Consider the following 16,371-nt stretch of genomic DNA (forward strand, 5'->3'; position numbering starts at 1 on the left):
TCTGAAAGACTTCTTGTGGAGCCATTTTTTTTTTAAATTTACACTCACATTTTTTTTTTCAAAGTGAGGTCTGGAGATCCCAAGCTGTCAACCTCTTTTTAGTATTTATTAGTATTTATTCCTGAGTTATTTTGAATATAAACCTAATTGGTTGGTAATTATGAACAGGTTATATATTAATCTAAAATCTTGTTTTTAAATAATGTCAACTTTAATCTCATGGCATTTTGATTGAAACTAAACAAAAATACACTCAGTCTAAATGTGGTCTGAGGTGCAAACTCAAGGAATTAAAGGAATTAATGGTTAGAATAAATGAATATGATGTTAGGTGTTTGCCTAACATGACTAATATTTGAAAAACTGGATTATAATAAACTCAATCTCTGCTGAGGTGTATACTGACGAGTATATTTCTCACTGTGGAAGTGGTGCTTGGTTGCAAAAGTCTGAAAACCCAGCTATATGAAGTATGATTGATATGATGCTTTGGAGATAAAGTGGGAGACTTGTCTTATCGTCAGACTTTGAGGAGGAGACATGGAGTGCGTCAGTGAGAATGTGGGAACGGTGCAGGGCCGGATAAAGGTGGAGGTCCACGGCTTGAGCCCGGGAGTCAGATTTCAGTGTTTTTGAGGGGGCAGATTGAGCTGAGGGTGAACTGAGACTGTCTTTGTTCAGGAGCAGCTCCTGAAGGTGCGGAGCAGAGCGCGGAGACACACAGCTCCTCACGGCTTCTGCTTCTACACCGCCAGCTCCTTCGTGAGCGCGGAGACATGGCTTTCCTAAGGTGAATTTAACGAATAGCTGCTACGATTTGATTTCTGTTGATTTCATTTCTGAGAGGATGTTTCTCATGACATCTTTCATCTCCAGACTGCCACCCTGGTGCTGTTTGTACCTCGCTGCTTTGTGGCTTTTCCATCCAGCGACCGCGTTCCAGCTGCAGGACGGTATGTCTTTCACATTCTAGCATACTCTTTTAAAGCTTTTTTTTTTAACGCACAGAACAGCGGGGGTTGTATGATTGTATGTTAAATTTGCTGTTAATTCCTTCATAACTCTTTAATGTGGTTTGCCTGCGTGGTGAGGACGATGAATTTTGAAGCTGAGGTGGAAAAAAGTTTAAGAAAATCCTGGCCGAAGGTGCAACTTTGACATTTTGCCCAGTTGAATGAATGAATGAATGAAAGCCATTTCCTGAAATATGTTTAACCATTTCTGTTCACGTAGCTAGAGTTTATAAAAGGGACAAATCTCCCTCAGATGTGCTCTGACTACCTTGTCATGTTTCATGTTTGTTATGGAGTTTGTTATGGAGATGATGCGCTTTTGCGCACAGTGCATCGTTTTCCCATGTGCTTTGCGCAAATGGTGTTCAGTGATGTCCATCACCATCATTCCCAGTCCTGGTCCTGGAGTACCTCCTGTACTGCATGCTTTAGTGCTTTCTCTGCTCTAACACACCCACTTCGTCTGTTAATTAGCTGAAGAGATGAATGTGGTGTGCTAGGATATGGCATGGTCACAATGAGTCAGAAAATAAAGGAAAGCTTTAGTGCTTTTATTACTACTGAGTCAAACTGCTGTTACACATTATGATTCAGATTATGGCCTGTTTGTTCATGCTGTGAGTTATGAAGTTAGCCATGGATGGTACTGATACAGCACAGTGGGGTTGTAGCTTTACCCAGCATGTACTCAGCTTGATGTGTACAAATATAGTGAGGTATTCCTTCTCTTAAATTTAAACAGTTTTCATCATAATTGAATACTTTTTGCAGATTTGTGACATGATTTAATGTGTATGAAATGTTGCAAAGGTTAGGGGCAGGGTAGATGTCAAGAGAGAAACAAACAATCTGATTCCAATATTTATCTTTTTTTTTTTTAAACAGTGCTTGAGGGTTAAGGGCCTTACTCAAGGGTTCAGCAGTGGTGGAATTTGAACTTGTAACCTACTGATCAGTAGCTCAATGCCTTAACCACTGACCTACCACTGCCCTGAATACTAATATAAGGTACAGGTGCTGAATTTGAGGTGTTCTCCCTGCTGAAGTATCGAGCGTGCTCTGCCCAGCAAATTGCTTCCAAAACACTTAGTGAGCTGTTCAAACTGGTGGAGCAGCTTAAGCTATTTTCCAGCTTGTCTAATATAATCAATAAAGGTTTGAAATATTCTAACTGCCATACCTACTGTTATGTTATTTTCCTAAAACATATAACTTGTCTATGGCATTATTAGCATGAATTTGGAAACTGTTTTCTTTCTACTAGCACTTACCATAAGGTAATAAAGATGGTCTACCAGTTTGAACAACTTGGCATGTGTTTTGGCTGGTAGCTGGTCAGAATAAGCTGGATGTTTTCATTAGGCATGTACTCGTCTTTCAGAGCTACCAAATTAAGCATGCACCTTTACTTTTCCCTAACCTTCAGTTAGAAGACTAACTGAAGATGTGCTCTTGGACTGATAAATCATCCTTGTCTGCATGCCTCAAGGTCAATGCCACTGAAAGACATCCTGTGATTTTAACCACAAATTACCCCTGTAATGAGTGATGGGTGGCCAAATGCAGTCCATACATCTGTAGGAATAGCTAGTAAATAGCTATTATGCCAAAGAGTGGGGACCATATAATAACCCATTAAGCATGACATTACATACAAAGGCTGGATTGTGTTCAGACTGTAAAATAATGTTGTGAGCTCATAGGAGACCCTGTTACGAATGATTGGCTCCAAGGCATAGAGAAATGAAGCATGCCAAGGAATCACATATTTGACCTTACCTTATTTAGATAGCAAAGCTGTTATGATGGAAGAGCTCGTAAAACATTTTACCATTGATACCAACTGTTGTAGACATGCCAGTTTGCCTCTTACGTTGGTGACAAAGTAGTCTCTAGAGCAAGATTTCCTGGTTTACATACTGAGAAATTGCCTTCCTCGTGCATTTTGGAGGTGGAAGTAAATTTTAAAGGACAGCTTTGGAGAGAATACTTGGCTGAGGTGAGGGGAGGTGACTGAATTTTTTTTCACTAACTGGCTAACTTATGCTATTGGGCTAATACTGAATGGATGCTGGGTATTGTAGTATCCATGCACAGATGGGTGAAAAAACAATAAAAGGTACAAAAATGAAAATTCTGTCACAATGGTGTTGAGAGTTGCAAAACTGCACCACAGAATAGCACATAATGTGAGGAATAAAACACAATGAACCATGCTGTTATAGGAAAATATTCCATGACGTGGGGATGTATTACCACCACAAAGTGATTATTTTCCAATAACAGCATGTCCCAAAGTGTTTCATTTCTCTTATACCAACTTTCGATTTAATAATGAACAACACACCATTTAGATTTTTACCTATTTAGAGTTACACTTAATGTTGTGGACGTTAGCGAAACAGGTTCGTTCCTGTTATCACTTACATTATAGCAGCTATAAACAGTTGTTCCCTCAGCAGCTTCTGAAACCAGAAAGTGCAAAAATCCTCCATCTTGAAGATTCTTCTCACAGAAAATTTTGATTATACATTTTATTATCAACATGTGTTTTAATCTGTTTTTTCATTATTATCGGTTTATTATTATTGGAAAGTTTATGTGGAGCATAATAATGTGGAGCATATGGCAATAATTGGCCATACAATTCCCTGCAGAAGAGTTAGTGTAGAAGCAATAAAGTACTAGAATGAGCGCATTAGTCTAAACATTTCATCACTTGAAATACAGCCAGCACTACTGTCAGAGCCATGCTGTTAGAGAAAATTAATCAACACCTTCTGACCAATCAGATTTGAGACTTTAGCAGTGCTGGGGTATTAACAATGGTAAATGCTAGCTTTATGCTGAAATGCTTCCTTAACAGTTTTTGTGACTGATAGAGCTTATGGAGAAGATGTCTTTGTGTCAGTATGTGATGTCAGGCCCCTGATGCTTAATAATGTGGAGCAGTTTCCGAGGCGTGACAGAATTGTGCTGTTGTATGGTTGACATTTGACTTCTGTAGTTTTATGACTCATCATGCAGGAGAACACAGCCAGCAGTGTTGTGTATTTGCCAGGCAGCCCATTTGAGGACAAATATTTCCAGCCACAGCTGTAAACACAGATGAAATAAAGCTGTTGCTGTGGAAACCACATTGCTGTGTATTCGCGGGAATGTGAACTCTTTTCGAATTCAAATGATTGTTTGATTCACATGTTTGAGGTCTGCAGTAGTGTTAATGGTAATTCACACAGTCTGCTTGGTGTGTGGTCAGTGAGGCGTCGTTAGTGTGAGTTGTGTGAATCAGTTTTGCAGTCAGTATATTGAAGTTTTTAAGGTACTGTTTTGTTGCTCTTGGCTTGAACTAAACTATCAGCTATCTTATCAGCAAAACCTTGAATCTCTATTTTAATAAGCATTTTGTCCAGGAGTACTGCACCAAATTCCTAATTCTTTCACGAGTTTTCTGCAATAGTGTTGCACTGTGTGTGTTCCGCAGCTGAAATGTCCTCATTTGACCTCCTCAGAGAAACAGAACATAAAGAAGAAGGCACCTTTAGCACTTCTGCTCTAGGTGTATGAATTTGTCTTGGCAGATGAAGGAACGTCTTTATTTAGCATATCAGTCTCAGTTGAGTCTCCTTCAGTATTTTATGATACAATTACCTCCACAATGCTTGCAGATGATCATATATCACAGCTTAGTGGGCAACAGTTCCTAGGTACATTACAAGCAATCAGCAACCAGACTTTAAACACGTCTCATGATATGTAATGACTTTGTATCTTGTTGTTCTACACATTTCCTGCCCTATATGTACTATAAGTATGCCCTATAAGTTAATCTCTCGACCTAGTTCTGTTAATCATGTTAAGGCTACACTTAAAAGTCAAAACCCTCACTGATTCCTATGACCCAAGTAGAATTTTTCTAGGAAACTAGGTGGATTCCATAGTCATGTGATTTTCTGTTAGTAGGAGAAAAATTCAAAGGTTAAAATGATTGGCAAAACAACATGCAAATTCTGGAACTTTAAAAAACAAGCCATTTTCTTCTTTTTAAAGTAACTTTACTGAAAACTTTATTTTGTCATATCCATATGATCAATGATAATGGCTGTTTTTACATCTTGTTAATGTGAAGTACATGTACATCCTTTGAAAAGAAGATTCCATCCAGCACCATAAATGGTTCTTTAGTTAGGCGCTATAGAGTAGACTCTTTTCTAAACAGCTAGAGCCCTTTATCAAAAAAAAATTAACCCTGGAGGGGCCCTTTATATAATAGTGTAAATTTGAATATAAGCCAACATATTGTTGACAGCCTTGCTCAACCACCCAACAGTGGCTGTCTTCTAGCCATCCATTTTCTGTACTACATCCTATGCAGGGTCAGGGGGGAGCCTGGAGCCTATATGAGGGAACTCAGGGAACAAGGCAGGAGACACTTTGGACAGGGTGCTAATCGCACATCCTTCACAATTTAGAGAAGCCAATCAGCCTATAATGGATGTTGTTTGACTGGGGGAGGAAACCGGAGCAAGCCTCTGAAGCACAGGAAGAACATGCAAGCTCCATGCACACAGGGAAGAGGTGGGAACTGAACCCCCAACCGTGCAGGTGCAAGGCAAACCTGCTAACCACAAAGCCACCATGTCCCCCTCACTTCTAGCCATAGTATTCAAAGTCACAATCTTTTAACCATAACCCATTTCCCAAATCCATTACTTTTAGCTAACTACTGGCTGGGGCTAGAGAAGTCTGGGGATTTTTAAAAATATTTCTCCAAAATAACAAATTATAGATCAAGCATGAAATTCTCATTTTAAAACTGCTAGAAACGTCTACCAGCACAAGCCAGATACTGATGGATAATCTCACTTGTAGCTGTGAGCTGTTTGCTTAGCATGTGCTGGTATCAGGTTTCACTGACAGAACTTCCAAAAAGTGGTTAGGGGGAAAACAATCAGCCTTTTTTTAATAAAGAAGGACCCATGTGTGTCAGCCAGAAATAGCTTCTACCCTGACTTTGGTATTAGGTTTCTCAAAGACATTTGGAGAAGATATAGAGAATCACCTATCAGAATGAAGAACTGGATACAAGCCCTTGACCTTTCATTTTTTTAATGATATTGTATTTCTTTGAGTGGATCAGTCCATGGTGAACCACCTTTACAGCAGATATGGCTGTATTTGGAGCTTCTTAATGTTGATTTACAATGTGGTATTTTGTCTTTTTTTTAACCTGTTTATGGTGCATGGTGCCTATGAGTGGGATTTTGGATAGTAGAAGAAGATTGTGAAGATGTGAAAATGCAGTAAATGAAACATCATTATAATGAACATCATTATAAACAGCTACTGAAGCTGCAAATAAAAAGCTAATGTAATGTAATTAAGGCCAGCTGTATTTTAGTTTTAGCATCATGAATCAGTGTAGGATGCACAAGAGGCAGATTTTCCTCAGCAGCACAGAAATATACTCCTTCAGTTTTTGGAAAAAATGAAGCAGAAGATGCAAGTGCATCCAGAGGAAGTCTTCAATGGAGTACAAACATGGACTGTAGAAAGAAAGACTCATCTTTTTTCCAGTGAGTCTCAAAGAACAGAAAAGGCTTTTAGTGATGCTAAAAATTGGACAATGATTTCTGTATTTCATTTGTTATGTGTTACTGACGTAATTCCTATCCTGCTTACACAACAATTTTTTTTAAAGAAAAATAACAGTAATTGTCTCTGAACATTAACTACTAACTGTAGCTGTGTAGCTGTAGCTATCACTGTGTAGTCATTCCATTTGGTCACATCAGTGGGTGTGAAGATTATACAGACCCCATGTCTTTTGCACCATGAGAACATTTTCTGATATCCTGTTGTTTGTTGGTTCTCAGGACACATGCATTTTTGGTTTGCGGTGACCTGAGCGATGCCTAAATAATGCCTCAAGTTCGTCTGCTTAGCATCTGCTCGTTGAACATAGCAGTGTCCCTGTAGCTCCAGAGACTTTCATAGAAAACCTGTACCATGTGGAGTAGACGATATGCCAGTGCTGCTGCACCATCTCAAAGCGATACTACCTACCCATTAGGTTAGATTGTGTACTCACAGCTAGGCCATGTATTTTGGGGTTGTATATATTATGGAAATGCTCAGGCAAGTGGACATCATAACAAAGCATTTTACAAGCAACATATCCCCTTGTTGTCAAGCACAAATGGTGACTGTTTCTATTCCACTCCCTGCTGGTTGTGTGATCTCAACAGGAACGTCCAAACAATAGCTCTGGAAAACATGGTGCCATGCGAAGCGGCATGGCAACATGTATCTGTGTTGATATGATGACGATGGAGAAAAGTAAAACAGAAATGTGTGACAAGATTGTTCCATAATCTACATGACACATCATAGCCATTGGAAATATAAATGCTATGTGTAGCTTTGGCAAAGTACTGAGCAAACTGTATTAGGTAAAGATATGAAGTTATGCTATTACCAGTTATCAGTTATAGTTAACCAGTTATAGTTACCTATTAGGACAGAATCACTGTTCTACATTCGCTATTATACATCTTCACTATGATTGCACCTCTTTATAAACACATTTATGCCAATATTATGAAACATCTACCATCACTGGTATTGCTATTTGAAACAATTTACAAATCCCTCAAAAATACAAAAAGCCATTTATGGTTCCAGACTTTCATTCCTCACTCTTGTAACTACATACCTGTCCTATTAGCTTCACTACAGTTACTCAAAAATATTTCCACACCATTGACAAGAGCTTTGCTTTATGCTAAATCAGAAAGATTGAGTCAGAGAGACATTGTGGTGAAGTGGGTAGTGCTGCTGTGTCACAGCTCCAGGGTCTTCGATTCGGACCTGAGCTGGGGTTGCAGTCTATGTGGCATTTCGCATGTTCTCGCCATGGTTTCCTCTGGGTTCTGTGGTTTCCTCTTGAAAACCATGCTAGTAGGTGGATTGGCTATGCTAAAATTGCTCCTAGGTGTGAGTGTGAGTTCTATCCAGGGTGTGCTCCAGATCCACTGTGACCCTGACCAGGATAAAGCAGTTACTGAAGAGGAATGAATGAATGGAAAGACTCTTCCATCTCAAGCTGTGTTTCAAGTCAGTGTTTAAACTGGACGCTATGGAAGTTGTTATACATTAAAGTAGGAAAACCAGAGATTGGAAGTGATTCATGGTTGAGGAGAATGAAATTGACATATTTTGCATAGTTTTTAAAATAATTTAATAAATGCAGGCAAAGTTTATCTATATGCACTTTGTACTTTTATGGACAGTCGACAGGTTAAGACGCAGTGAAGTCATCATACTCAGAGCTTGAACAGACATCAGTCCATATGGAATACAGGGATATTTATGGGTTGTTTTTATCTAGTCTGGATGGAGTGACTATTTGGAAAGTTTTAGTTCACAATACACAATGGGGGACTTCCAGCAGGTGTGCATGTTTTCAGATTGGCAGAGAAACAGGATATGACCCTGACCACCTGCGCTGAATCTACACAACGCTATACACTAAAGGCAGTAAAGTTTCCTCTGAAGTTCGCTGACTGAGTTGGAACATGAAAGAAATTACAGTGGATGAAGTACAGGGTGCTGATAATAACAGTGAGGAAAAGGAAATGGTGGGAACAGATATATTGGATCTGCACTTCTTAAAGGTTTTTTTAATTATTTGGTGTCTACAGCATTCCACTAAACAACCACCTGATGTAGCACATCACAGTAAGACCTGCCAGTGTAGTAACATCTATACTGCAATACTGTAAGGCTAAGCTTCTAATCTTAGTCAGTATCTGGAAACCTGTCACTTACTGTCTGAAGAGTGTGGGTTTTACTGTACCAGTTTATTATAGACACCATGTCATGTGTTGGTTTAATTAATATCTAGGGATGGGTCCACTTTAATTTAAATGTTATAAGTTCTGATCACAGAAATGACTGGCCTTCATCTTCCAGTGTGTGTAATAATAGGTATGCTTCACTTGTTAATAGAGAATATCTGGCAGTGAAGATAATGTGAAGATATGCAATTTTAATACAGCAGGTGATTGCATGAGTATACAGATGCAGTGATTTACACAAAAGTGCCTTAACCCATGTTTGGAGCAAGTTACACTGATCCCCACCTGGGATCTCTGGGTCGTGTCTCCACCACTTTTTGATATGCCCCGTTTTGTTCTTGACCATTTTTTTTAAAATTGAAAGTGAAAAATTGAAGTTTTTAATATAATATCTCATGGCAAAAAGTGCTCCAAACACTTTCTAAATACATTTAGGACATAATCAAGGTGTACATTTCTCAATGGTTGAAAAAACATCTCTGTCTCCTCTATCAGAAAACACACATGGGCACATAAATCACATTACTGTATAGATAATATACGAATAAAGCGAGGCTTTATACATATATATAGCTGTCATTATAATGCTTAATTAAATCTGTTTGCAGGATCAAGCTCTTTGGTTTACTCTCTTTCTTTCAGGCTTCCAATGATTTACACCATATCGACTAAATTTTAAAAGAAAATTTCACAAACATTCATAATTTTATGATTAGTGGAGGTGTTTAAAAAAAAGCTGGTATGGATTTAAATACCTGTTAATTTTGAAAACAATACAGAAATGCTTTCTGTGCAAATTAACCTGGTTTCTTATTGATCCTGCAAGTTTTTTTTCCTTGTCCCAGCACTTTTACAGCAATAAGATAAAGTAATATCCCCTGTGACGGTGACCATTTAAAAACATTTTGAATATACGCTAACATATGGTGAGGCTTAAAATCGATAAGGACATAGTAACAGAGCATTAACCACCATACAGACAGTTATGGTGTTCATTATTTTAATCATATATTGTTTGATTGTTACTGTTTGATTTTTGCTATTCAGCAAAAACTGCTTATTTTGCAAAGAGTTGAAAGTTTAAGCCTGTAATTTAAATGTGCATACTCTCCCTACAGATAGTGATAAGTGATTTTAAACAGTGTTCCTTTAAAATATTCTTATTTTGATAGCCCAAGTTATAGAGATGCCAACAAAGTAAAGTATGGATAGATAGATAGATAGATAGATAGATAGATATTCCACAGCTGTTTAGCAGCTGTGTAGTATTTTTATGCAATTTTATGACACTACTGTAGGACTGTGGGAATGGCATTTGTGCCATTTGATGCCATGGCCTTGTGGGAAAATTCTCTCAATCACTATTATAACTCAGATTAAGATGTAAAATTCTCCTCCATAAAGTCAGTAACACTTGCTAATATTTCTTTACTTTTTATATTGTCCTACTTTTTACCGATTTATTTATCAATCTCTACCTTCCTAATGAAATAGTTTGCTTTAGCAGCTAATCATTGCTTCCCCATTGCTTCCCTCTTCCCTGATGCTTCTTCAAGTTTGAGATATAGTTATGATTAGATTTAGAGTTCTGGAGTTTATAGCTCATGAAATGTACTCAAAAGACAGAAGCCAAATCTTAAAGCCATGATTAAGGCACTGATTGGGCTGAAGCATTTATGTGGTTATTCAGCAGACATTAAAAATGGCTTGTGAAATAGCATTTAGGAAGGAGTTGTTAGAGTGTGCTCTGTATCTAGCCAAAAATTTGCCACTCGTTTTGCTTTACAATTACTCTTAATTTTAATGAGGCACAATTACCATGCTTCATTGCAGGGAAAAAAAAAAAAAATAGCCTTCAGGGAATGTTCCATTTCTGTCCTTGTAGTTGCCTCCTGTGTTGCATCGATTATTTCTAATAATCAAAAGTGGTCCCGAGTTTCCTTTTTGGCTATAGATATAGCTCATTCCACAACAAACATGTCTTTATTTGCTTGGTGTACCTGAAAATGTCTCTTATACCAAACTGCATAATACATAATGGTCTACCACACAAGACTAGTTGTATGTGATTGCCAACTCTGTTTTATTGGATTAGATTAAGTCATAAATCAACTTTATACTGTGTGCTCTGTTTTTTTAATAATAGTTCATGATGCTACCAAATGAAAGTCACTCATAGAAAGCCAAGTGAAGGGATATAGAGGAACTCAGAAGGGAAGCCGATCTTCTGGGTGACACTGGATAGTCAGAGTATATATTATTGCTCCTCTACAACTGTATACTAGAAAGTCAAACAGTACTAAGTGTGTTGGAAAGATGTTCAGGATGAACAGTCCAGTCTTTATAGCTATGTATTTATCAGCCACCTAATTTATAGTATATTTAATGAGGACCTCAGTGCGAGTTTGAGGTATGTTATTTAAAATATAGGAACACTTTCTTTATTTTAATTATTTTGCGTGAATATTTTGAATAATAAAAAACACTCCAGACTTTTATATTTCAGAATATTTAGCACTAAAACCATCAGGCATTTTTAGTCAGCACTGTACTGTTTTGAGTAGAGAGAGGAATGACAAACATTATATTTTTCTTTCAGGTAAACTACATCAATCTGTTTTGCTTACTACTAAAAAAAAGTGTAAAAATAGTACATTTCTTGTTTAAACTTTTTAAACTGTGGAAATACAGTTACAGTTGGGTTAGAAGCAAATGCAGGAAGTTAAATGACTGTGATTCCAACTGACGTAAAGAAAAATCCCTGGAAAAAACAGACTGGAAATGCTTCAAAACAGTATGGCCTGTAGCTGTAAAATACTGTTCTAGCAGGGAAGTTTTATTTCCAGACGCTTCTGAAGGTTTTAGTGAGCAATAACATCTGTAGGCTGTCAGTTCAGTCTAACCAGCTAGATGACTGCACAGCTTTAACTGGACAAGTGAGAAACTTTCCCCCAGACACTGTAACTGTAGGAACAATGCCTCTAGTTGAATTGGCAAAGAGTCTAAAACTCATCTCATCTCTGAAAGGAGGAATTATATAGATTTTGAAATTTGAAGTGCCTTTTACTGCCTATATAAGAGTCTACAAAAACCTATCCCCTCCCAAAAACATGCCAGTAGGTGGATTGGCTACTCTATACACTTTCCCTAGGTGTCAATGTGTATGTGTATCGTGTCCTGTGATGGACTGGCGTCCCATCCAGTACCAGTCCCCAATTCACACCCAGTGTTCATGGGATCCACCGTGACATGACCTTGACCAGGATAAAGTGTTTACTAAAGATGACTTGATGAAAGAATGTTGGGCAATTCTTGGGCAAAATGGATGTGAAGTATGTTTAGAGATATGTGACTTGTTTTTGATCACCTAAGTGAGAGCTTTGTAACTATTACAGTTAATACATTTGCCAATCTCATTCCTAAAGAGAAGATTACTTACACCAAGCTGTTTTCCTTACTAATATAAAAATACTTTTCCTATTTCAAATCATTAAACAGTGGAATTACAGTATGCATAACTGGTTGTAATTCCAATTGACAAAGAAAAAACCCTGATCACTGTAGAGGTTTTACAGTTTCTTCATTACAGCCAATACAGTTCTCTATCACATACCTAAAAAGGAGGGTTTGTTCTATTTTTGGTGGTTAGCTGTGTCCAACTGATACATTATCCTGCCAGAAACAATGAGAAGTATGTACAGCTCCCTTTTTACCAGTCGGTCTGTGTCAGAGCAGTGAGCAGAAACTCTTGACACAGTAGCCGTTTCATTGTTTTAAATCAAACAGGCACAAGACATAAACCAAAATTTACATAACAAGTAATGGCAGTTTCAGTTCCATGATTTTGGATTAGCTCCATTTCTTTTAGAATGCAGCAGATTTTATGTGGTTTTGGGTTATTTAACTTTGATGTCCAATCCCAAATCCAGAGGCTTTTTTTTTTCATTGGATCAAATATGAATCAATATACTGACTTACTGGAAATAAAAAGTGCTGTGGAGGATTTGGCATCTTCATTCATTAATAATAAAATTCTTTGTTATCTTTGAATTCTATTCAGCCGGGTTTTTAGCATTTTGTTTCTCTTTTGCTTGTTTTGACTTGTTCCAAATAGTGAAAGCCTTTGTATCAGTTGGATGGTGCATTTATTGAGATAGAGGAATCATGAATGTGTCTGTCATCATGTGGTTAACTTGCGAAGTGCCATTCATCATTTACATTCATCGGAATTTGTATTAGACTAAAGGCCTATAATTAAAGTATAATTTTTTTTTTATAAAGTTTTTCATTCAGAGGGGTGGTGTAGGTCCTTGTGGCTGAGCAAAAGTGCAAGGAAGGGGAAAGTCAGAATCTGGACTAAATGGAAATAAATGGAAATGGAATGGAAATAAACAAGGAAGACGGATGAAGGAATAAAGTTAAGAAGAGAGGGTAATGAGAAGGGAGGAAAGATAGGCGAGATGAAGGATTGTTTAAAAGGGCAAAAGAAATCAGAAAAGGGGAACTGAAGAGGAGGATAAGTACTTGGTCTGGAGCTTATCCATTCTGTTATCCGTTCAGATTCAGACTCCTTATTGTCTTGTACATTCTCTCAACCAAAAGAGCTACACTGGCCCTCTGAATGAAAAAACTCTTGTGATGTCTTAATTACAGGTTTATAATGTAATATATATTACTGATGGATTTAATTGAATTATATTTCACAAGTTAAAGATGTGATGACAGATATTAGTAACAGATGTCTTACATTACTATACAGTATGTACTCTGTCATCGCCAAATGACCAATTTACTTCCATCGGTTAGTGAATACTTTTTAAAATCATAGCCAAAAATGTGTATGTATTTCTAGAGTACAGCAAAAATTGTAACCTAGTGTATATGGGCTTTAGTACCTTCTTATCATGCAGGTTGAGCATAACGGGACACCTAGCCAAAAACCTGTAAAATGTTTCTTCTGGCCATTTTCTGAGTTTCATTTGCAGATTTATGAGTGGAAGTTAACATGGAGTGCAAAAATTATGTACAAGTTCAGGATCAAAGATCTACAGGTACTGGCATGTTGTATCTGCATTCAAATGCTCAACATGTAGATTTATGAGACTCGTGGCCAGCTGTGAACTTGTCTGCTCCTGGAAAGATTCTTACACTTCCTGCATTGCTCCTGACTTAACAGTGCATGGTGATGGATAAAGCATGCATAGGTTCATTTGGAGGGCTCCACAACGTGCTAATGACTTCTCAGTGCTGTATTTAACATATGGGTGACAGACATCTTGGATAACCTTTGGGGAAAAATTCAATGCTTCACTGGGAGCTTGAAAATTACCTGTATTTGTGAATATGTGTGTGTGTGTGTGTGTGTGTGTGCTTTAGATTTTTTGTGTTTTTTTGACTGTTTAACAGAAATCTGGTCAGACTTTGACTAGGCATGCTCATATCTCAGATCAGAATATTTTCATTAATATATAACAACTACTATAAAAACTCAGCTTTACAGACCTTTCCTAGACCTGAATGGCCAAAACCAGGGCAAGATTGGCAAGAAACAACTTTGAAAGGGAATGAAGACAAAACAAAACCAACCGAAAGTGGATTCCAACCTCCTCAGGAAAGAGAGGCATATGGAAAATTGAACATTAGGTCCAGTGAGCAGTTGGTTTTACAGGTAAAACGGTTCATTCATAATTTATAATTTAAAAAAATCTGAAATATTAATTGCAATTTTCTCCTTTTTTTTTACTTTTGGGGGAGCCAGACTTTAAAATGCTGGATGAGACACATGAAAACAAGAAACACATTTCATTTCAGGAAAGCCCGTAGTTTTCACATAGAAGGAAATACTATCTCTATCAGATATTTTAGTGTATAAAGTATGGCATGCCTGTTTGCTGAGTTGCAAGCACTGCATAATGTTTTTTAGCAGATTTGTTTGACATAGAGAGCAGGGCCATGTAATTATCATACTGGCAGGCATTTAGTTCTCTTGACATACCAGACACCTTCCACAGAGCTTCCTTATTAAAACCACATTTACCAGTTTCATTGTGTCACAACAATAAGATGCAAGAAAATTAGCAATGACTGGCTTTTTACCTGAGCTCTGCATTTCTTTAGCAGTCATTGCACTTGTAAAGGCCCTGCTTTTTTCACAGTAATGTGTGAAATGGTGTAAGAAGTTGTGTTATGGTTTGCTGCTCTGATATTAATTACTGGTTTTGAGGTCATGAAATGTAAGCAGTGAATTATCGTGTCCTGGCAGGGACCACACTTAGTTAAGCATGAAGCACCTAACCAGCTAGCAAACTCAGAGCCTGGGAGAAAGTCTGACTGTCTGAAAGTCCAACTCTGAACTGCTGCAGTGCGATGTGAAGGACAGCTGGTTTCACTCAGAGTTCTCAGTATTACACATTTTCCTCAGGGATTTTTTCCAAAGCATGACCTGGGAAATAGGCAGTTAATGGGTTTGAGTCTATCGGAACCATTTACAGGAAACTGGTTACTCTTTTGGAAAATAAAAAGCTGATGAGATGGTTCCAGCTGAACGATAACATTAATTACAAAGCTGCTGCTGAGCTATGGCTTTTCTGAATCTTTAAATATCAGAGAATTTTGTTGTGGGGATTTTGAGAGCAGTGATGAACAACTGAAACATTTAAGGATGTGTTACATTCCTTAAATAACATTTGAGGAGCAGTGATGGACTATGAGAACATTTGAGGAACAGTGATGAGTTACTGGACCATCTGAGGAACGTGGATGAGCTACTGTAACATTTGAGGAGCGGTTGAATGACAGTCCGGAACTCCTCTGACTTCTGAGGATTGGTGGTGAACTACAGGAACATCTACAGAACTATAGTGAATGACCAGAACATGTGAGGAACATTGAAAGACTACTAACAGTTTTGAGAAGAAACAGAAGAACAGTGAGGAACCACAGGCATATCTGAAACAATGATTAACTAAGGAAACATTTGCGGAACGCCGAAGAACTGGGGGAACATCTTGCTGAAATACAAGAACATCTAAGGAATATTGAGCTAGTGAACCATTTGAGGAGCAGTAATGAACTTTTGAGAAACATTTTAAACTATGGAAACATCTAAGGAACAGCAATACAATTTTGAGCCCCAACAATACATACTGTAACCCTATAACTGCTTTGATTTGGATTATTACAGATCATTTTGATTCATTTGACCATTACCCAACCTGCAGCCATGTCTCCCTGCTCTTTAACATTTGGAAGAATTCCCAATTTCACACCAAACCTTAAAATCCCATCATCTCCTTTAAGTCAACACTTTCTCCAAACATTGTTTAAAAAGCCTCACACTCAAGCTCAAAGGCCTGCAGCTGAAAGATTACATTCTGGAGGCAATGCACAAAGGGTGCCAGCAATGTGTGTTACCATTTCTTAAACCATGTGTTTAGGTCTTTGGCTTTACAGCTGCTCAAACACAGATGTAAGCTGTAGAGGCTTGTTTACACTTTATA

General features: G+C 37.8%; 1 protein-coding gene across 3 annotated transcripts in view; it reads left to right on the top strand.

The window, feature by feature from the left end:
• Window positions 1-579: 579 nt before the first annotated feature.
• col15a1a (collagen, type XV, alpha 1a) overlaps window positions 580-16,371 on the top strand; it is an 81,583-nt gene continuing 65,791 nt past the window's right edge. Inside the window, exons 1-2 of one of the 3 annotated variants that reach the window (XM_034305402.2) lie at window positions 580-790; window positions 877-953. In XM_034305402.2, coding sequence (XP_034161293.2) covers window positions 777-790; window positions 877-953 — 91 coding nt within the window. In that variant the 5' untranslated portion in view covers window positions 580-776. The remainder of the gene's footprint in view (window positions 791-876; window positions 954-16,371) is intronic. The other 2 variants (XM_034305399.2, XM_034305405.2) reach the window with 2 other exon arrangements.

Source organism: Pangasianodon hypophthalmus, chromosome 1 (assembly GCF_027358585.1).
Source record: "Pangasianodon hypophthalmus isolate fPanHyp1 chromosome 1, fPanHyp1.pri, whole genome shotgun sequence".
Taxonomy (NCBI): Eukaryota; Metazoa; Chordata; class Actinopteri; order Siluriformes; family Pangasiidae; genus Pangasianodon; species Pangasianodon hypophthalmus.